At 45.0% G+C, this 23,735-nt stretch overlaps 1 protein-coding gene and 1 long non-coding RNA gene across 4 annotated transcripts in view; both read right to left on the minus strand.

Moving 5' to 3' along the window:
* Positions 1 to 23,735, minus strand: part of LOC115198042 (zinc finger protein 638) — a 69,817-nt gene that overhangs the window by 38,838 nt on the left and 7,244 nt on the right. For all 3 annotated transcript variants that reach the window (XM_029759708.1, XM_029759709.1, XM_029759707.1), the window contains one exon: positions 1,000 to 2,965. In XM_029759708.1, coding sequence (XP_029615568.1) covers positions 1,000 to 2,965 — 1,966 coding nt within the window. The remainder of the gene's footprint in view (positions 1 to 999; positions 2,966 to 23,735) is intronic.
* Positions 3,084 to 8,030, minus strand: LOC115198043 (uncharacterized). The gene is made up of 2 exons (XR_003879157.1): positions 7,880 to 8,030; positions 3,084 to 3,259 (listed from the first exon to the last, which is right to left on the minus strand). It is a non-coding gene; the product is annotated as an uncharacterized LOC115198043 (long non-coding RNA).

Consider the following 23,735-nt stretch of genomic DNA (forward strand, 5'->3'; position numbering starts at 1 on the left):
AAAAAAAAAAGAGGCCCACTGGCAGCTTCTCCTGTCGTCTTCAAAACACAGTCTGCCTCAGGCAAATCATGGTCATCGAAAGTCACAAATAAAACTCAATGTCTTATAAAGTTCAACACAAGGCAAACAAATACAATATTTCAAGAGGTTTGAAAAAAATATATATACAAAAAAAATAATCTCATGACATACAGTATTCAATAATTACAATATAATGTTGAATGCCGTCCAGGATTTGATGTTTACATATTCCTCGAGTCAACTCAAGCAATTTGCTAATATTTTACTCAAAAATTATTATTATTTCCTTATTTTCATCCGTTTTAGTACATCTCAACTCACCGGTGCATTGTGGGTGGGGGGGGGGGGGGGGCAACGAGCGATAATCCCATAGCTAGACTTGTGTTTTTGAATTAACAAAAAATGGAACACATTCAACAACAAGAGAAATCTTGAGATACAACATGAAGTTCAAGGATACACAAACCCCCCAACAATAAAATCTGTACGAAGTGGTTCAGACCTGGGTTCACATACTATTTCACATACCAAAATACTTTATATTTGCTCGATTAATCCTCCTGAAACTGCAATCAAGGCAGGCTGGAGCAGGGCTGTCATCGGAGGGCCAAAACACCTGGTTAAGTTGGTAGAGCATAGTGTTTGCAATGCCAGGGTTGTGGGTTCGATTCCCACGGGGGACCAGTACGGGGGGGGGAAAAAAATTAAAAAAATGTATGAAATGTATGCATTCACTACTGTAAGTCGCTCTGGATAAGAGCATCTGCTAAATGACTAAAATGTAAATGTAAAAAATGGATACCAGGTAGAAGCAAAAAAATAAAAAATAAAAAAAATGTCATGTTTCAGGCCTTCGAGGACCAGAATTGAACAGCCCCTGGGCAAGAGAAAACACTTAAAAATTATTTGAATGATTTGAAATAGTATTTTTAAACCCAGGTCTGATCAAAACAGGTTATGGTATGACGAAAAACTCACCTTTAGAAGGGCACATTCTACGTTACAGAGAGAACAGGTATGAGGAAAGATTCTGGGAGAAGCTGCAGAGTAATCGCTCATCACGGCCGGGGAAGGAAACCTCGTCGGCATCATCAACGTTGGGGGCGGGACGTTCATCTGCTGGAACATCGAAGGCGGTGGACCCATCCGGGGTGGCGGAACAGTCACCGGAACGTGACCGGGAGGTGGAACCGATGGATTCATGATGGGGAATAACGGAGGCCACATGAAGGGCGGCGTAGGAGGAGGAACCTCGAGTGGGACACTTCCAACCCTGAGTTCTACATCTCTTCTAACTCCACCACTAAGAACCACCAGGTCGGACCGAGACTGAACCTGACCTCGAGCAATGCCTCGATTCTGAGATGAGAGTAGTCGGTCGAGTCCTTGTTCTCCACCGTGGACAGGGATGTTCATAGGTTTTGGTGCTGTTTTAGATAAGTCGTGAGTTTTGAGGGTCTTTTGGGTTAGGCTGGAAGGCGGAGGAAAACCGATACGAGTGTCTGTGTCATTCTTGGGGAGTGAGAGAGAACTCTGGACTGCAGCGCTGCAAATCTGCTGTTGCTCAGAAAGGACCGAAGTCACGGATCCTCCAACACCGCTGTACGGCGTCCCGGTGCGTCCGCTCGGAGAGTCTCCGAGTCCAACGTATTTCAACGACTCTTTCCGTTGCGGATCTCGCTCGCCGTAACTATTGGATCGAATATTAACATCATAACTGCCGTATTTAGTAGCATCCACATTTCCATAATCGATAACTTTGCTCTGTCCTACAACTAAGTGGTCCGACCCTGGGCTGGGTCTGTCGCCAGCCCGGGTCCGATGGTCCACATCCATGTTTCTATTGGCCTTACGGATGCAGATGTCTCTGAGGATGAAGGGAAGGTTGTCTGGGGTCAGCTGATCGTCTGGATAGTGGCTCAGGAGCTCCAGGTCCTCGTTGGACAATCCAAAACTCGCCAGGATGTTGCTGGCGGACTCTGACGTGTACCGGGCTGGACATGCGGTGGCAGACGAGGCGGAGACACTTATGGGTGCCTCAGAACCCATCGAGGTGGGTCCCGGCTCTGTCGCACCCCCAAACCCAGAGGCTTGGCTTTGGTACATCTGGGAGGGGGAAGGGGACGACTGAGGGAGGGGGGAGGAGAAGAGTTTAGAGGAAGCAGACTGGGTCAGGTGGCCAGACCAGGAGGCCATGGAGCTCTGCTGGTCGCTGCCGGACAGGCCAGGGGTGTAGCTACCCATCCCTCCCCTAGACGAAAGCGCGTCCCTGGGGTCGCGACTCAGGCGAAGATTCCTGGCGTTCATTTGGGCCTGCTGGTTCTGTTTCTGCTGCACCATCTGGCTGAGCAGCCTCACATCCTCTCTGGCCCAGCGGATGTGGTGGTCTATGGATGTCTCCATCTCCGGGGCCATCCCGGCTGATCTGTGCCCCATGTTGTACCCAGTCTGCCCCAGGTTGTACCCCATCGAGGACATCATGCCACCCTGGCTGGAAAAAGAGGAACCACCAGCAGAGAAAGGGCCCAGACCCAGGCGTGAGGCCATCAGAGGGTCCATCCCGGACTGGGCTTGTGTGAGTCCATACCGCCCCATCTGGGCTGGTGTTCTCTGGGCTTGTGAAGAGTACTGACCCCCTAACGGATTATATAGGGGATGGTACATGTTATTGGTGATAGCTGCCGCTTTGAGGAGGTTGAGGAAGAGGGCAAGAGGAGGATGGGGGTGAGGGGAGGGTAGTGGGGGGTTGGTGCAGGTAACGGCGTTGGCGATGTTTCCCGCAGCAAGGAGCTGATTGACGGCGAGCTGTGCTTTGAGGTGGGCCAGAAGCAGGGAGGCGTGGCATAAGTGGCGCTGCAGGGGCGGGATCCCAACTCCCAGCCCTCCAATCAGACTCAGCGGGCTCGAAAGGGGAGCGGCACAACGCTCCAATAGCAACGCAAAGCTGAAAGAATTGGAGAGGAGAAAGATACAGAGAGGAGGATTATTGGTTGGTCTTCTCTCTGGCTCGTCCTGTGACAGTGCTATAGACAGTAGTAATCAAACTGGAAAACAAGACTGGATTTTTTTTGGGGGGGGGGATTTGATCGGTTTGGTCATTTTCCATTTTGTTTCACACAAGCACTTTCAAAATCAGTTCCGATCCAGGTCAAACTGTTCTAGGACAGCGGGTTTCTGTTGGTTAGGTCTAGACAGAGCAGAGGATTGTTCCTGTATCTTCACTGGAGAAAATAAAAAACTGCATGCAAACAGGGAACAGACAGGAAGAGAGGGGGGGAATAAGTGGTCATCGTAAACACGTACAAATTTAAGGCATGAACAGCTTTGTAACAAACAAATAGACAATAACATCAACTGATATTGAGCCATACTTAATAATATCACATACAACAACATAATATAATAAATCGGCATTGCCCGAAAGTATAAACTAAGACAAACAGTCGATTCAGAAATTTAAAAAAAAAACAGGGCTTGTATCAAATACTAGTTTAGCTAAAGTAACATTTGTGGATCAGATTTAGCTAAAGTAACATTTGTGGATCAGATTTAGCTATAGTAACAGTAGTGGATCAGATTTAGCTAAAGTAACAGTAGTGGATCAGATTTAGCTATAGTAACAGTAGTGGATCAGATTTAGCTAAAGTAACAGTAGTGGATCAGATTTAGCTATAGTAACAGTAGTGGATCAGATTTAGCTATAGTAACAGTAGTGGATCAGATTTAGCTATAGTAACAGTAGTGGATCAGATTTAGCTATAGTAACAGTAGTGGATCAGATTTAGCTATAGTAACAGTAGTGGATCAGATTTAGCTATAGTAACAGTAGTGGATCAGATTTAGCAGGTTACGCTATTGATTATTGAATGAAGGTGGAAATCAAATTTGAAAAAGTTATGTGAATGCATAATCAATAACATACCATGGGACTTCCCAAGACAATTATCCGAATGCCTTATAGCCACTTGGGATTCCGCTAAACCAATCCATGACTCCAAACCACACTAAAACAATACTGACAAGATTACCATCTTAAAAATGTTATTTACAGCAAAAAAAAATGTTTTTAAGTAGTTCAAGTTAAGCTGTGAGACATGAAAGGTGAACTTAGAAAGGATGTAGTGTTTTCACATGTGATTTAAGAAGAAAAAAAATTAACGCAGAGAGAGATCAATTGATGATATAATAGACCTGACCGTGTGGCAGGCCACAAACTACTGCATTTAGCTAAACAAAAACAAGTCCAAAACTGGCATAGCAATGTAAAAGGTTTATATAAATACATTTTGGCAGTTACACAATACTATGTTAATACATGAGTCTACAATGTTGCAGTGATGACTGGAACGAAGCCTATAAGCTTGATAAAAAAATGTAAAAAACATATTTTAGCAACAAACATTGTATTATTATTATTATTATTATTATTATTATTATTATTATTATTAAGCCCAATACTGGACGAAAGGAGCCTAACTTTCCTCCTTATAGTTTATGGACCATACGTGTTCCGTTTACAGGTGAATCAGCTCTGGAAGCCAAATCAGACAAATAATCCTTCTAAAAACATAAATCAAATGATCAAATTTCCAGTACGATTCTAGAAACATAAAATCTCACATCAAAATAATTTAACAAATACAATAGTAATGATTTAACCCGTTTCATCACAGTTGTAGACGACATTATTTTTCAGTAACAACACATTTACGGACGGTCTTCCGTCTGTTTTCCATTACGCTTTAACATGGAAATATGGCCGTGTGGGTACCCTAACCCTATATATATATATATATATAAGGTTAATTTATTAAATTTAACCTCTTAAGTTTTTAGCATAATACTTACAAAACCTTCCCGCGATGCGTGTGACACAACGCGTACACACAAGTTAATACAGAACACTGAATTTGACATACGCGTCGGACACACCGACAGCGTCATTACATTTCGGTTACACCAGAATTACATTCATTTCCAATGTAAACGTTTGCGTTTGCCTTGCAGCATTGCGTTGCAGAGGCAGTTGCGGTCTGTGTGGTGCAGCACGTTGGATTTATCGAACGTACCCGGTAAACTGTACGCTGTCAGACGGCTTGACAGAAATGGTAGCAGAAGGTGAACGTTTAACTTTTTATTGCGGACGTATCCAGATGACGCTGCGTACTACTTTGCAGCCGCGACGCTGTCGGTGTGCTCCAAGCCGAAAGTCTTCACAATCCGCATCACAACAAAATGAATCGCGCTACATATTAGCACAATTCTTCAGTTGTTTACTACTGGTAAGCACAATGCAACTCACAAGCTTAAAATAATAATAATAATAATAATAATAATTCAATGCATGCAACACACACTGCAACCTAGTCCAGCAGATAAGTCGCAGCAGTTTTCCTCCGAATTAAATTAACTTCAGACGGAAACGCATACAGTTTTAAAACCTCTACAGGATCGGTGGGCTCCCTCGCGGGACTGTTGCGCTAATGTGATTAGCATGATGTTGTAAGTAACAAGAACATTTACCAGGACATAGACATATCTAATATTGTCAAAAAGCTTAAATTCTTGTTCATCTAACTGTACTGTCCAATTTACAGTAGCTATTAATTACAGTGAAAGAATACTATGCTATTGTTTGAGGAGAGTGCACAGTTATGAACTTGAAGATGTATTAATAAACCAATTAGGCACAATTGGGCAGACTTGATGCAAAAATTTGAACAGAAATGCAATGGTTCATTGGATCAGTCTGAAGGATAGTATTACTGATCTTTAATAAGCTTTACGTATCGGCCTCATGGCCTTCGTCAGAGCTTTTGTGAGTTTAAATATTTGTTTGGATCGGATCAGTCTTACTCTGGATCAGTCTCATTGGATCAATCTAAAACTTTGCACAGACACTGCTGAATCTAGTGGCCAAAACCTAAATTGCGCCTGGGCAGGCAATATACTCAAAGACAGTAGAAAAAAAATACAAAAGAACAGTTGTTTTTTCTTTGTATTATCTTTAACCAGATCTAATGCATTATATTCTCCTACATTAATTTCACATTTCCTAATTTGTTCCTACCTAATTTGTCCTGGGATATAAACATTGAGTTGTTATTTTACCTGAAATGCACAATGTCCTCTACTCCGCCAATTAATCCACACATAAAACGGTCAACCGAATCGTTTCTAGTCGTCTCTCCTCCTTCCAGGCTTTTTCTTCTCTTGACTTTATATGGCGATGGGCAACTTTCATAAATTAGGTGCCTTACCGCCACTGACCTTGTTCGTCTTTCAGTCACCCACGTGGGTATAACCAATGAGGAGATGGCACGTGGGTACCTGCTTCTATAAACCAATGAGGAGATGGGAGAGGCAGGACTTGCAGCGCGATCTGCATCACAAATAGAACTGACTTCTATTTAAGCCCTAGCAACGCAGACGCTCGTTGGCGCGCGAGCGAATAATTGAACAATATAGATTTCTAAATTTATTTTGCAACGCTCGTACACACGACGCGAGCGGTGTAGTCAGCCTGTTAGGTATGTCATTTTAGCGAGAAAAAAAAGGGGCAGATCCTTAAGAGGTTTTAAAGCAACCGTGTGCACAAGGTGTCATGGTACACCAGAAGTACATTCACTTCCAATGGAACTCAGCAGCATTGCATTGCAGAGGCAGTTGCGGTGCGTTCTGTGTGATGCATACGTTGAATTTATCCAGAGCTTAGACTTAAAGAAACAAGGTGAATGTTGAATTTCCGCTGCACACATATCCACAAAACATTTTGGATTGCATAATGAAAAAAGTTTGACTGCAGAATGTATTACGCTGTGTTGATGTTGGTCTGATCAAAGGCGTAATGTTCAGACCAAGGTGTTGGGGCTCTTAAAACTTCTCCTTACAGAACAAGACTTCCGCCAATGATCAAATCTAATGTTATTTGTCACATGCTGCAAATACAACAGGTAAGGGGGGGGGCTGCGTTTGTTAAAATAAGCAGGCTACAGCCATTGCTTACCTGCTACAATGTGAATGTTCACCTGCAAGCAATAACGTTGGCTGGAGAGTTTATCTAAAAAAAAAATAATAATAATTAAAATCGAATCAAATTCAAAGAAATATGAAGGTAAAAAAACTGGACCTAAAAGTCGTGTATCCTTTAAAAACGCCATATGCTTCTTGGGGGAAAAAGAGCGGATGGCCTTGGTCGTCCTAGCCGACAGAAAGTGTCAGGTCAGAGACCCAGCGAACCTGCGCCGTGTCCTCAATTTGGCTTAAGACGTCTGCGTGAAAATCATTAGTCATCAGCCGGTGGCGAGACAAGAAACTAGCCACCGAGCTAGGTAGCTGACCAACTAGCTAGTGTTACAACTTGAAAAAATGCCTTTAAGTCCACAAATAATTCAAAATCGATAGCCATTCAAATTCACAAATAATAAAAATCTGCTAATATGTGAACTTCACTAACATAAATGTGGTAACTAACGTTAGTGCTAGCAGTGTCAAGTGTTTTTACAGACTGACAAACAGTTAGCCAACTAGCATTGCTAGCCAAACAATCATGTGTACGTGCTACCATCCAAAGATATTGGACCCTTAACCAAAGATATGTAAAGTATCATACAGAAAACCACAACATTTGGTTGTTGGCTAGGCTGTGATAGCTTTAGCTAGCTACTTGGCTTTGCATCTTCAACTTTCCGCAAACATCAGCCCGCCATTTTGGATTTCCTGTTTCGCATTAGCGCCGTATGCTACAGAGAGGCCAAACCGACAGTTTCTACACCCAGACAACGGTATTGTCCGTTTAAAAATCAAAGATATGAACAACAATCTCTTCTGTCATGTGAAATATGTTTTTGTGACATACCTTCCGTTATTTTTCGTTTGTTTTCTATATAGATATCTCGTAGTAAACGGAATTTTTCTCTTTTCCGGCGGCTCCCGGACGCTTGACCAAAGATTTTTTTTTATGTATATAACTAAACCAAGATAGACCACAGCCTGTCGTTTCCAAGGGAGTCATAGTGGGCAGAACAGACCGGAAGTTGGGCAGAGCCAAACACAAGCTAGCGAAATCCTATTGGCGCGTTATAGCACACGTTTGCATATTTCCGTTAGGGAACGCCTACTATAAACTGCGCGTGTGCAATAACTCAATTCACATTTTCACTCCTTCTAAACAATACTTTATTTTTTATTTTTAACACCTTTGGCAAAAGGCAGTGTCTACAAAACTTAGTCCACTCTGTTCGTAACAGATTCTAGTTTTTGTTAACAGAAAACTGTATTGAGATTAAATGTTTCGTAGATGAGAAAATTAGCCGAATGTCAGCCAAAATCCATCACGTTCCACTTTCTCCCACTCCCGGCCACTTGGCTTCCTCTCACTGCCATATGTTCTCTCTGTGGTGAAACTGAGTAAAACAAATGTGTTATTTTGTTTATTTCACTCCTCCCACAACACACAGACCCGACCAAATGAAAACAGAACTGTAGATAGGTAGACATTGCATGAACATTTTTTCACCAGATGGGGGAACTCTAGCCCTACAGCATCAAATTCACAGCTAAGCAACTGACCAAGTCATAACGTATGAGTTAGCTCGTCGAAGCTAATATTATAGGATTCAGCTCAGAGGGATAACACAGTTTTAATGCATGCAGGAGGGGCCCAGGTTCAAATCAGGCACCACTGATGAATATACCCCTCCATCACAGAGAAACGACAGGCACACAGTCCCACTACCCCTCCATCACAGGGAAACGACAGGCACAAAGTCCCACTACCCCTCCATCACAGAGAAACAACAGGCACACAGTCCCACTACCCCTCCCTCACAGAGAAACGACAGGCACACAGTCCCACTACCCCTCCATCACAGAGAAACGACAGGCACACAGTCCCACTACCCCTCCATCACAGAGAAACGACAGGCACACAGTCCCACTACCCCTCCCTCACAGGGAAAAGACAGTCACACAGTCCCAAGCACATCTACAGCTTTTCCACTGTATCTAGAAAAAACAACATGCCTTTTTTACTCTTCAATCTCAGCTCCTTGCTTCTGCATCTGAGGAACCTTTTCACTGTCAGTTAGCCACACTCATATTTCTATATTTCTATTATTTTACTTTTTAGATTTGTGTGTATTGTTGTTGTGTATTGTTTTATATTACTGCACTGTTGGAGCTAGATACACAAGCATTTTATGACACTCGCGATAACATCTCCTAAATATGTGTGTGAGACCAGTCAAATTTGATTCCATTTTTTTTATTTGATGACTGGCGAAGGAAGTCAGAATGCTATGGCTGTTCCTCTATTGACAGATATCCTGAGGGGGGTTGATAGAAGATGGTCAGAATGCTATGGCTGATATTTTACCTGTCCAAGCAGGTAAATATCAGGATTCATTAATCACGATGAGACTCGGGCCATCATTGAAGGAGAAGGTCTGAGGTAACCATGTGACACTGAGACATAACAATAGCTGACACAAATAGTGAGGTTAGTTTGAGTATTCAATCACAACTCTGGTCTTCGGTCTGCCTGACTGGCACTGTCCAGACTGACTGAGGGAGATGACGGCTCGCTACATTCTGTTGCACCTACAGTACTGTATGTCCCATCCTCGCATGGGGTGGGTCTGTCTGTCTGTCTGTCTGTCTGTCTGTCTGTCTGTCTGTCTGTCTGTCTGTCTCTGTGTCTGTCTGTCTCTGTGTCTGTCTGTCTCTGTGTGTGTTTTGTATTGCCACAGTGCTCCATCACACGCCAACTGACCCCGTAGTCCTGCTTGGTTGTTACTAGACCACATAGAGCAGAGATCGTTCGTTAGCCAATCAGGATCAGAGATGAAAGGTTCAGAACACTTTTGATGACCAATTAAATATTAGATTTTAGGCCCCTGTGGTTTCTTATTAATCAGGTTTGTTCTTTAATATCCAAACAGGCAAACTACTAACCATAAGGCAGTTAGAAGTACAATATAACACTATGAACATAGGAGTCTTGGTTTATAATGACTCCTAGATGCTATTTCATTAGGATGAGGGCAGTGTGTTTTGGGCTCAGCAGTGGCAGTAATATGATAGGATAGGATGTGAATTGAAACTTTGCCTTGGGTTTTATAATAGGAGGTTGGAAAGCTTTCCAATCAGCTCTGTTGTCAGACTCCCTGTGTGTGTTGGAACACAGCCTTGGTTTTGTAATTCTAACGGGACTTAGAGAGTTAGATAGTATCTCTCTATCAGATATTGTTATCAGATATAAATCAGTATTTTGATTGAATTATTCTCCAGGGGACGAGTGGTAGGCTTACTCTGTGCCACAGAGGCTTTGCACTAGACCACACTAGGACAGCTGGGCTGGGGGCTGGGGGGTGGGGGGGGGGAGGATTTATTTTGGGCTGTCATCTCTGTCCCCTGTCAGACTTTCACTGGCTCTATGTCTCATACCAATGATCACACACACACACACACACACACACACACACACACACACACACACACACCTGTGATTAGAGAACTTCTACTTTGAGCTCTCTCTATGTTGTAATGCACCACAGACTGAGTGAGTGGCATTTCCCTGTTTGATTGACAGCTCCCTCGTCACATGACATGGGAGTCGGGTTACGGCTTCGGCTCCTTGGAGTCCCAGAGTTCTGATATTATCGTGCCGAAAAACCGTAACCTAAACGACATATTAACCTGATACATACTGTAAAACTATACTGGACAAGCTGTTCTGGTACATACTGTAAAACTATACTGGACAAGCTGTCCTGATACATACTGTAAAACTATACTGGACAAGCTGTTCTGGTACATACTGTAAAACTATACTGGACAAGCTGTTCTGATACTGTAAAACTATACTGGACAAGCTGTTCTGTTACATACTGTAAAACTATACTGGACAAGCTGTTCTGATACATACTGTAAAACTATACTGGACAAGCTGTTCTGATACTGTAAAACTATACTGGACAAGCTGTTCTGATACTGTAAAACTATACTGGACAAGCTGTTCTGATACTGTAAAACTATACTGGACAAGCTGTTCTGGTACATACTGTAAAACTATACTGGACAAGCTGTTCTGATACTGTAAAACTATACTGGACAAGCTGTTCTGATACATACTGTAAAACTATACTGGACAAGCTGTTCTGGTACATACTGTAAAACTATACTGGACAAGCTGTCCTGATACTGTAAAACTATACTGGACAAGCTGTTCTGGTACATACTGTAAAACTATACTGGACAAGCTGTTCTGGTACATACTGTAAAACTATACTGGACAAGCTGTCCTGATACATACTGTAAAACTATACTGGACAAGCTGTTCTGGTACATACTGTAAAACTATACTGGACAAGCTGTTCTGATACTGTAAAACTATACTGGACAAGCTGTCCTGATACATACTGTAAAACTATACTGGACAAGCTGTCCTGATACATACTGTAAAACTATACTGGACAAGCTGTTCTGGTACATACTGTAAAACTATACTGGACAAGCTGTTCTGATACTGTAAAACTATACTGGACAAGCTGTTCTGGTACATACTGTAAAACTATACTGGACAAGCTGTTCTGGTACATACTGTAAAACTATACTGGACAAGCTGTTCTGGTACATACTGTAAAACTATACTGGACAAGCTGTTCTGATACTGTAAAACTATACTGGACAAGCTGTTCTGGTACATACTGTAAAACTATACTGGACAAGCTGTCCTGGTACATACTGTAAAACTATACTGGACAAGCTGTTCTGGTACATACTGTAAAACTATACTGGACAAGCTGTTCTGGTACATACTGTAAAACTATACTGGACAAGCTGTTCTGGTACATACTGTAAAACTATACTGGACAAGCTGTTCTGGTACATACTGTAAAACTATACTGGACAAGCTGTTCTGGTACATACTGTAAAACTATACTGGACAAGCTGTTCTGGTACATACTGTAAAACTATACTGGACAAGCTGTTCTGATACTGTAAAACTATACTGGACAAGCTGTTCTGGTACATACTGTAAAACTATACTGGACAAGCTGTTCTGATACTGTAAAACTATACTGGACAAGCTGTTCTGATACATACTGTAAAACTATACTGGACAAGCTGTTCTGGTACATACTGTAAAACTATACTGGACAAGCTGTCCTGATACTGTAAAACTATACTGGACAAGCTGTTCTGATACTGTAAAACTATACTGGACAAGCTGTTCTGATACATACTGTAAAACTATACTGGACAAGCTGTTCTGATACATACTGTAAAACTATACTGGACAAGCTGTTCTGATACTGTAAAACTATACTGGACAAGCTGTTCTGAGACATACTGTAAAACTATACTGGACAAGCTGTTCTGGTACATACTGTAAAACTATACTGGACAAGCTGTCCTGATACATACTGTAAAACTATACTGGATAACTGTTCTGGTAAATTTGTGAAAGCTGTAAATCTAATGACCATGACAGGGTTTTCAAGTGCCGGTATTTTCCATGATTGGAACCAGGGCTGTCTGTCTTTGGTAGTAAATTATGTAAACCTTCAGTTTAACTCTGTTTAAAGGGTCCCACAGTAAATCTTCAGTTTAATTCTGTTTAAAGGGTCCCACAGTAAACCTAATATTACAGAAGATAGGTCACTGTTGGCGCTACCTTCTTAAATACCTATTTAGCTTCCAAGCCCATTTAGTTGTGATCAGGACAGTAAGTGCATGGTCTGGAACTCCTTTTGGAATGATATGTCAGACTAGCACAGGGTTATCTGCAATCCATGCTGAGGGATTGGCAACACATAAAGGCCAGATTTGTTAATCGATACTGCCCCTCTCTCTCCTCTCAGCCTCTCTCTCTCTCTCTCTCTCTCTCTCTCTCTCTCTCCTCTGCCTCTCTTCCTCTCTCTCTGCCTCTCTCTCTCCTCTCAGCCTCTCTCTTCCTCTCTCTCTCCTCTGCCTCTCTGTTCCTCTCTCTCTGCCTCTCTCTTCCTCTCTCTCTGCCACTCTCTCCCGTCACCAATGTCTCTCACGTTTCCTGTCTCTCTCTCCTTCTCCCCCCCCCTCTAACCCTCTCCTTTCTACACACACACTCTGATCTGTCAATCGTCACTTTTGAGGGTTGTGTTTCATAATTAGTCCGTCTGTCTGTGTGACATGTTATGGGAGCCGCTAAAGGCCTCTTGGGGCCGGTTAGCACAGAGTCCAATTAGGCTTTATGAAAACGTATGTTCGGTAAGCTCCTGTACCACAACACTGTCTGTGTAAAGACCCCTAGACGGCCCAGTGTGTATCTGACGTCTGAGATTCCCGAAGATTGGAAAGCATCCCCCTCTTCAAAGGGGGAGACACTCTAGACCCAAACTTCTACAGACGTATGTCTATCCTACCCTGTCTTTCTAAGGTCTTTGAAAGCCAACTTAACAAACAGATTACCGACCATTTCGAATCCCACCGTACCTTCTCCGCTATGCAATCTGGTTTCAGAGCTGGTCATGGGTGCACCTCAGCCACGCTCAAGGTCCTAAACAATATCATAACCGCCATCGATAAGAGACATTACTGTGCAGCCGTATTCATCGACCTCACCAAGGCTTTCGACTCTGTCAATCACCACATTCTTATCGGCAGACTCAACAGCCTTGGTTTCTCAAATGATTGCCTCGCCTGGTTCACCAACTACTTCTCTGATAGAGTTCAGTGTGTCAAATCGGAGGGCCTCTTGTCCGGGCCTCTGGTAGTCTCTATGGGGGTGCCACAGGGTTAAATTCTCGGGCCGACTCTCTTCTCTGTGTACATCAATGATGTCGCTCTTGCTGCTGGTGATTCTCTGATCCACCTCTACGCAGACGACACCATTCTGTATACTTCTGGCCCTTCTTTGGACACTGTGTTAACTAACCTCCAGATGAGCTTCAATGCCATACAACTCTCCTTCCGTGGCCTCCAACTGCTCTTAAATGCAAGTAAAACTAAATGCATGCTCTTCAACCGATCGTTGCCTGCACCTGCTCGCCCGTCCAGCATCACTACTCTGGACGGCTCTGACTTAGAATATGTGGACAACTACAAATACCTAGGTGGCTGGTTAGACTGTAAACTCTCCTTCCAGACTCACATTAAGCATCTCCAATCCAAAATTAAATCTAGAATTGGCTTCCTATTTCGCAACAAAGCATCCTTCACTCATGCTGCCAAACATACGCTCGTAAAACTGACCATCCTACCGATCCTCGACTTCGGCGATGTCATTTACCAAATAGCCTCCAACACTCTACTCAGCAAACTGGATGTAGTCTATCACAGTGCCATCCGTTTTGTCACTAAAGCCCCAATACTACCCACCGCTGCGACCTGTATGCTCTCGTTGGCTGGCCCTCGCTTCATATTCGTCGCCAAACCCACTGGCTCCAGGTCATCTACAAGTCTCTGCTAGGAAAAAGCCCCGCCTTATCTCAGCTCACTGGTCACCATAGCAACACGCACCCGTTGCACGTGCTCCAGCAGGTATATCTCACTGGTCACCCCCAATGCCAATTCTTCCTTCCAGTTCTCTGCTGCCAATGTTCAGAGGGCAAACCGGTTGTTCGGAGGGCAAACCGGTTGTTCGGAGGGCAAACCGGTTGTTCGGAGGGCAAACCGGTTGTTGTTTAGAGGGCAAACCGGTTGTTGTTTAGAGGGCAAACCGTTTGTTCGGAGGGCAAACCGGTTGTAGAGATAGTGGCTCGAATACAAAGCTAAATTAGCTTTTGATATTGCTGGTGAAGTTGAGGTGTTATCTGAGAGGGACTCAAATCTTCGACCCCACAGTGTGGGTATCTGTCCCAAACCAAAGGTCTACATGTTCCTATATATCTGTTGGTGCCAAACGATTCACAAGGACGATTCATAAGAGTAAAGCTAATACCTTCTCCTCTACTGTACAGTCTGGGAGTTCACTGTGATTTGGTTTATGTTTCTCTCCTGCAGAGCAGGGTTAGTGTTATCAAAGAGAAACGTCGTATCTGTCCAGCTACCATTTTAGTCAGTGTGTTTCAGTCTCCCTCATTCACAGCAGGTTTTAGGGTGAGTAAAGAGTTAGGTATCTGTCCAGCTACAGCGGGTGTAGTCAGTTGGATTTGGTGTAGGTTTCTCTGCCCAGCTACAGCGGGTGTAGTCAGTTAGATTTGGTGTAGGTTTCTCTGCCCAGCTACAGTGGGTGTAGTCAGTTAGATTTGGTGTAGGTTTCTCTGCCCAGCTACAGTGGGTGTAGTCAGTTAGATTTGGTGTAGGTTTCTCTGTCCAGCTACAGTGGGTGTAGTCAGTTAGATTTGGTGTAGGTTTCTCTGCCCAGCTACAGTGGGTGTAGTCAGTTAGATTTGGTGTAGGTTTCTCTGCCCAGCTACAGTGGGTGTAGTCAGTTAGATTTGGTGTAGGTTTCTCTGTCCAGCTACAGTGGGTGTAGTCAGTTAGATTTGGTGTAGGTTTCTCTGCCCAGCTACAGCGGGTGTAGTCAGTTGGATTTGGTGTAGGTTTCTCTTTCCGCTGAGGCGTTTTTCAACACCATGTGGAATATTTCAACTGCCCTCTGCTCAGCAAGGCAAACACTTTCTATTTTAGGACAACTCAAAACGGTGACCACTCCCATTATCTCTCCAATCCGTCACATTACCATAATAAGCCATCCAAAGTTACAATGTTGATGTTTAATTGGAGTCATGTAGTCGCATATACATAGACACACACCTGTATGCACGCCTGTATGCACACCTGTATGCACACCTGTATGCACACCTGTATGCACACCTGTATGCACACCTGTATGCACACCCACACAAACACACAATCAAGAAAAAATATATAAATGTGTGATAAAAGTCCATTCATTGAAGTCCAGACTAATCAATTTAGTTGGATTGATTAGAATGCTCATGAAGTGGTCCATAAACACAGGTCTTCGGTCAGTTTCAGCGTTTCTCCCTAACAGTTCAGGCTATGAATGGGGGGCAGGTGAACTGCCCCCCATTAGATGCACTATTGTAAAGTGGTTGTTCCACTGGATATCATAAGGTGAATGCACCAATTTGTAAGTCGCTCTGGATAAGAGCGTCTGCTAAATGACTTATATGTAAAATGTAAATGTGATCCTAGATTTGAATGGCCTAAGGGGCAACTTGTTTCTACCCCAGAGCATGTTCAACATAGAATGGGAACGTAGGCATACACGTGCACACTCACACACTCACACACACACATACACGCGCACACTCACACACACACATACACGCGCACACTCACACACTCACATACACACGCACACTCTCACACACACACGCACACTCACTCACACACATACACACGCACACTCACACACTCACACACACGGGTTGAATAAGCTGGCCCAGATAGCTTGTTCACGATTGGCTGAACTAAAGGAAGATAACGTGACCTGATTGGTTGGTGCTTAGAAAATACTCTCCTCTGTATTATAGAACCGGAGACAAATCTGACTGACTTTATAAGAGAAGGACTTGGATCTTTCGTCCTCTGTCTCATAAACACACCGCCCCCTTGACACATCTTCCGGCGCAGACAGAGATGGCCGCCTCGCTTCGCGTTCCCCACAAGCATTTCGCTACACTCGCATTTAACATCTGCTAACCGTGTGTATGTGACAAATACAATTTGATTTGATTTGACCTTAGCGAGCTGCCCAACCCAGAAAAGCTACCAAATGGATGGCACTAGTTTTCAAAATAAAGAGTTAAATGTAGTTAATAAAAGTCCATATCATGTTGAGTTGTTGAGTTTATCTGTCCCTTTGCGTTGTAATACATGGGGGTTGTTTTGTTACGAGTTGTGATCCATTTCGACCACCGTAAAATACAGCTGACCTTTACAGACAATGCAGTTGTTTAGTTAGTTGTGTGACCCAATAGCTGCATGGCTGCTTTATGTCTTGTCTCTGAGGAGCTGTGTAGAACTGTAAAACATTCTATGGAACTACGAGGGAATGTGTAGAACTGTAAAACATTCTATGGAACTCAGAGGAGCTGTGTAGAACTGTAAAACATTCTATGGAACTATGAGGAGCTGTGTAGAACTGTAAAACATTCTATGGAACTACGAGGGAATGTGTAGAACTGTAAAACATTCTATGGAACTATGAGGGAATGTGTAGAACTGTAAAACATTCTATGGAACTATGAGGAGCTGTGTAGAACTGTAAAACATTCTAAGGAACTCTGAGGGAATGTGTAGAACTGTAAAACATTCTATGGAACTCAGAGGAGCTGTGTAGAACTGTAAAACATTCTATGGAACTACGAGGAGCTGTGTAGAACTGTAAAACATTCTATGGAACTATGAGGGAATGTGTAGAACTGTAAAACATTCTATGGAACTACGAGGAGCTGTGTAGAACTGTAAAACATTCTATGGAACTCTGAGGAGCTGTGTAGAACTGTAAAACATTCTATGGAACTACGAGGAGCTGTGTAGAACTGTAAAACATTCTATGGAACTATGAGGGAATGTGTAGAACTGTAAAACATTCTATGGAACTACGAGGAGCTGTGTAGAACTGTAAAACATTCTATGGAACTCTGAGGAGCTGTGTAGAACTGTAAAACATTCTATGGAACTATGAGGGAATGTGTAGAACTGTAAAATATTCTATGGAACTCCGAGGAGCTGTGTAGAACTGTAAAACATTCTATGGAACTCTGAGGAGCTGTGTAGAACTGTAAAACATTCTATGGAACTATGAGGGAATGTGTAGAACTGTAAAACATTCTACGGAACTCTGAGGGAATGTGTAGAACTGTAAAACATTCTACGGAACTATGAGGGAATGTGTAGAACTGTAAAACATTCTATGGAACTCTGAGGGAATGTGTAGAACTGTAAAACATTCTATGGAACTCGAAGGGAATGTGTAGAACTGTAAAACATTCTATGGAACTATGAGGAGTTGTGTAGAACTGTAAAACATTCTATGGAACTACGAGGGAATGTGTAGAACTGTAAAACATTCTATGGAACTATGAGGGAATGTGTAGAACTGTAAAACATTCTATGGAACTATGAGGAGCTGTGTAGAACTGTAAAACATTCTACGGAACTCTGAGGGAATGTGTAGAACTGTAAAACATTCTATGGAACTCAGAGGAGCTGTGTAGAACTGTAAAACATTCTATGGAACTACAAGGAGCTGTGTAGAACTGTAAAACATTCTATGGAACTATGAGGGAATGTGTAGAACTGTAAAACATTCTATGGAACTACGAGGAGCTGTGTAGAACTGTAAAACATTCTATGGAACTATGAGGAGCTGTGTAGAACTGTAAAACATTCTATGGAACTACGAGGGGCTGTGTAGAACTGTAAAACATTCTATGGAACTATGAGGAGCTGTGTAGAACTGTAAAACATTCTATGGAACTCTGAGGGGATGTGTAGAACTATAAACCATTCTATGGAACTACGAGGGGCTGTGTAGAACTGTAAAACATTCTATGGAACTACGAGGAGCTGTGTAGAACTGTAAAACATTCTATGGAACTATGAGGGAATGTGTAGAACTGTAAAACATTCTATGGAACTCAGAGGAGCTGTGTAGAACTATAAAACATTCTATGGAACTATGAGGGAATGTGTAGAACTGTAAAACATTCTATGGAACTATGAGGAGCTGTGTAGAACTGTAAAACATTCTATGGAACTATGAGGGAATGTGTAGAACTGTAAAACATTCTATGGAACTCAGAGGAGCTGTGTAGAACTGTAAAACATTCTATGGAACTCTGAGGAGCTGTGTAGAACTGTAAAACATTCTATTGAACTACGAGGAGCTGTGTAGAACTGTAAAACATTCTATGGAACTACGAGGGAATGTGTAGAACTGTAAAACATTCTATGGAACTCTGAGGAGCTGTGTAGAACTGTAAAACATTCTATGGAACTATGAGGGAATGTGTAGAACTGTAAAACATTCTATGGAACTCTGAGGAGCTGTGTAGAACTGTAAAACATTCTATGGAACTCTGAGGAGCTGTGTAGAACTGTAAAACATTCTATGGAAGTCTGATGGGCTGTGTAGAACTCTATAGGCATGTTCACACTTGCACATTGTAAATTGGGCTAGCACTGACCTTAGCCCAGGGCTAGCTGGCCGTACTCCAGAGCAGGGTAAGCACCTGACTTTTCGGGGGTTAGCCCCAGAAACACAGTGCCAAAACAGCCGGTATGAAACGGTCAACAAAAACACATCGAATTTTCACTGTCCAATAACAAAAGCTACACTTTCACTTAATTTACAAACCCCTTGTGATAGCTGACGCTCTTGTTTAGGCTACCCCTAGATATCAAAACATTATCAACACGAGAGATTATCTCAAATTAGTTTGTGTCTGAGTTTTGATTGACGAAAAGTAGCTAGCTAATGTCAGCTAACAGCTGCTCTCTCTCGTCGAAGGATCAGCACAAAACGGAGCCGTTGCTATGGTTACTCACACACAGAGCAGGGCCAGTGAGAAGCCAGGGACAGACAAGGGACGGGCAGCTAACTTACGGAGGAAGTTACTGTATGTCTGATTTCCAGTTCGGGCAGGGCCTGAATGGTATGGGGTAGGGCTTTGACTGCAGGGGACTCATTAATGCATTGACATTGGTCGCGTGCTGTGTTTATCCGTTTATCCATGGACTAGGATACAGCAAGTGTGAATCCTTAGCCCAGAGCTAAAGCTTAGCCCAGGGTTAACAAATTAGATTTTTACATTTATTTAACAAGGCAAGTCAGTTAAGAACAAATTCTTATTTACAATGACGGCCTAGGAACTGTGGGTTAACTGCCTTGTTCAGGGCAGAACGAGAGATTTGTACCTTATGAGCTCAGGGATTCGATCTAGCAGTTACTGGATCAATACTCTAACCACTAGATTACCTGCCTCCCCTCACTCTAACCACTAGGCTACCTGCCGCCTCTACACTCTAACCACAAGGCTACCTGCCTCCCCCTTACACTCTAACCACTAGGCTACCTGCCTCCCCTCCACTCTAACCACTAGGCTACCTGCCGCCCCTACACTCTAACCACTAGACTACCTGCCAGCCTCTACACTCTAACCACTAGGCTACCTGCCGCCCCTACACTCTAACCAATAGACTACCTGCCGCCTCTACACTCTAACCACTAGGCTACCTGCCGCCCCTACACTCTAACCACTAGGCTACCTGCCTCCCCTACACTCTAACCACTAGGCTACCTGCCTCCCCTACACTCTAACCACTAGGCTACCTGCCACCCCTACACTCTAACCACTAGGCTACCTGCCGCCCCTACACTCTAACCACTAGGCTACCTGCCTCCCCTCCACTCTAACCACTAGGCTACCTGCCCCCCCCCCCTACCCTCTAACCACTAGGCTACCTGCCGCCCCTCCACTCTAACCACTAGGCTACCTGCCGCCTCTACACTCTAACCACTAGGCTACCTGCCGCCCCTACGCTCTAACCACTAGGCTACCTGCCGCCCCTACACTCTAACCACTAGGCTACCTGCCAGCCCCTACGCTCTAACCATTAGGCTACCTGCCAGCCCCCCCCCCCCCACACTCTAACCATTAGGCTACCTGCCAGCCCCCCCCCCACACTCTAACCACTAGGCTACCTGCCGCCCCTACACTCTAACCACTAGGCTACCTGCCCCCCCTACACTCTAACCACTAGGCTACCTGCCACATCACACTCTAACCACTAGACTACCTGCCGCCCCTACACTCTAACCACTAGGCTACCTGCCACATCACACTCTAACCACTAGACTACCTGCCCCCCCTACACTCTAACCACTAGGCTACCTACCCCCCCTACACTCTAACCACTAGGCTACCTGCCACATCACACTCTAACCACTAGACTACCTGCCGCCCCTACACTCTAACCACTAGACTACCTGCCCCCCCTACACTCTAACCACTAGGCTACCTGCCGCCCCCACACTCTAACCACTAGGCTACCTGCCGCCGCTACATTCTAACCACTAGGCTACCTGCCAGCCCTACACTCTAACCACTAGGCTACCTGCCGCCTCTACACTCTAACCACTAGGCCACCTGCCGCCCCTACACTCTAACCACTAGGCTACCTGCCGCCCCTACACTCTAACCACTAGGCTACCTGCCACATCACACTCTAACCACTAGACTACCTGCCCCCCCTACACTCTAACCACTAGGCTACCTGCCGCCCCCACACTCTAACCACTAGGCTACCTGCCGCCGCTACATTCTAACCACTAGGCTACCTGCCAGCCCTACACTCTAACCACTAGGCTACCTGCCGCCTCTACACTCTAACCACTAGGCCACCTGCCGCCCCTACACTCTAACCGCTAGGCTACCTGCCACCTCTACACTCTAACCACTAGACTACCTGCCTCCCCTACACTCTAACCACTAGACTACCTGCCTCCCCTACACTCTAACCACTAGACTACCTACCTCCTTTACACTCTAACCACTAGACTACCTGCCTCCCCTACACTCTAACCACTAGGCTACCTACCTCCTTTACACTCTAACCACTGGACTACCTGCCTCCCCTACACTCTAACCACTAGGCTACCTGCCTCCCCTACACTCTAACCACTAGACTACCTGCCGCCCCTACGCTCTAACCACTAGGCTACCTGCCGCCCCTACACTCTAACCACTAGGCTACCTGCCACCTCTACACTCTAACCACTAGACTACCTGCCGCCCCTACACTCTAACCACTAGACTACCTGCCGCCCCTCCTCTCTAACCACTAGGCTACCTGCCGCCCCTACACTCTAACCACTAGGCTACCTGCCGCCTCTACACTCTAACCACTAGGCTACCTGCCACCTCTACACTCTAACCACTAGACTACCTGCCGCCCCTCCTCTCTAACCACTAGGCTACCTGCCGCCCCTACGCTCTAACCACTAGGCTACCTGCCGCCCCTACACTCTAACCACTAGGCTACCTGCCACCTCTACACTCTAACCACTAGACTACCTGCCGCCTCTACACTCTAACCACTAGGCTACCTGCCACATCACACTCTAACCACTAGGCTACCTGCCGCCCCTACACTCTAACCACTAGGCTACCTGCCACATCACACTCTAACCACTAGGCTACCTGCCCCCCCTACACTCTAACCACTAGACTACCTGCCTCCCCTACACTCTAACCACTAGACTACCTGCCACCCCTACACTCTAACCACTAGGCTACCTGCCCCCCTACACTCTAACCACTAGGCTACCTGCCTCCCCTACACTCTAACCACTAGGCTACCTGCCAGCCCCTACACTCTAACCACTAGACTACCTGCCCCCTCTACACTCTAACCACTAGGCTACCTGCCTCCCCTACACTCTAACCACTAGGCTACCCTGCCAGCCCTACACTCTAACCACTAGGCTACCTGCCTCCCCTACACTCTAACCACTAGGCTACCTGCCGCCCCTCCACTCTAACCACTAGTCTACCCTGCCGCCCCTACACTCTAAGCGCTAGGCTACCCTGCCGCCCCTCCACTCTAACCACTAGGCTACCCTGCCGCCCCTCCACTCTAACCACTAGGCTACCTGCCGCCCCTACACTCTAACCACTAGACTACCTGCCGCCCCTACACTCTAACCGCTAGGCTACCTGCCGCCCCCCTACACTCTAACCACTAGGCTACCTGCCCCCCCCTACACTCTAACCACTAGGCTACCTGCCTCCCCTACACTCTAACCACTAGGCTACCTGCCAGCCCTACACTCTAACCACTAGGCTACCTGCCGTCCCTACACTCTAACCATTAGGCTACCTGCCGCCCCTCCACTCTAACCACTAGGCTACCTGCCGCCCCTCCACTCTAACCACTAGGCTACCTGCCGCCCCTACACTCTAACCACTAGGCTACCTGCCGTCCCTACACTCTAACCACTAGGATACCTGCCGCCCCTACACTCTAACCACTAGGCTACCTGCCTCCCCTACACTCTAACCACTAGGCTACCTGCCCCCCCTACACTCTAACCACTAGACTACCTGCCTCCCCTACACTCTAACCACTAGACTACCTGCCTCCCCTACACTCTAACCACTAGGCTACCTGCCCCCCCTACACTCTAACCACTAGACTACCTGCCTCCCCTACACTCTAACCACTAGGCTACCTGCCCCCCCTACACTCTAACCACTAGACTACCTGCCTCCCCTACACTCTAACCACTAGGCTACCTGCCTCCCCATGCTTGTATGGATATGGGATAAGCTGGGCCAGGGCCAGTCCTAGCCTGGGGCTAAGAACAATGAGGTGTGAAAAGGCCTTATGCAGCCTTAGAGCCTTCTATGCAACTCTATGGAACTGCAGAGGATTTTATTGAACGAAATGCAACTTTGGAAAACTAACAGGTGGAGCAGAGCAGGTCACATAACAACATGGAGGTCAAAGCACTGTAAAACACTAGTCTGAACTTGAAGAGGCCTCGTAAATTGTGTCATTTTTAGAATGCACAAGGTCAGAGATTCTGTTCTCAGCCAAGGTCTCTCTCTCTCTCTCTGTCTCTCTCTGTCTCTCTCTGTCTCTGTCTCTGTCTCTCTCTGTCTCTCTCTGTCTCTCTCTCTCTGTCTCTCGTCTCTCTCTCTCTCTGTCTCTCTCTCTCAAGTCATCTCTCTCTCCTCTCTCTCTGTCTC

Source organism: Salmo trutta, chromosome 8 (assembly GCF_901001165.1).
Source record: "Salmo trutta chromosome 8, fSalTru1.1, whole genome shotgun sequence".
NCBI lineage: Eukaryota > Metazoa > Chordata > Actinopteri > Salmoniformes > Salmonidae > Salmo > Salmo trutta.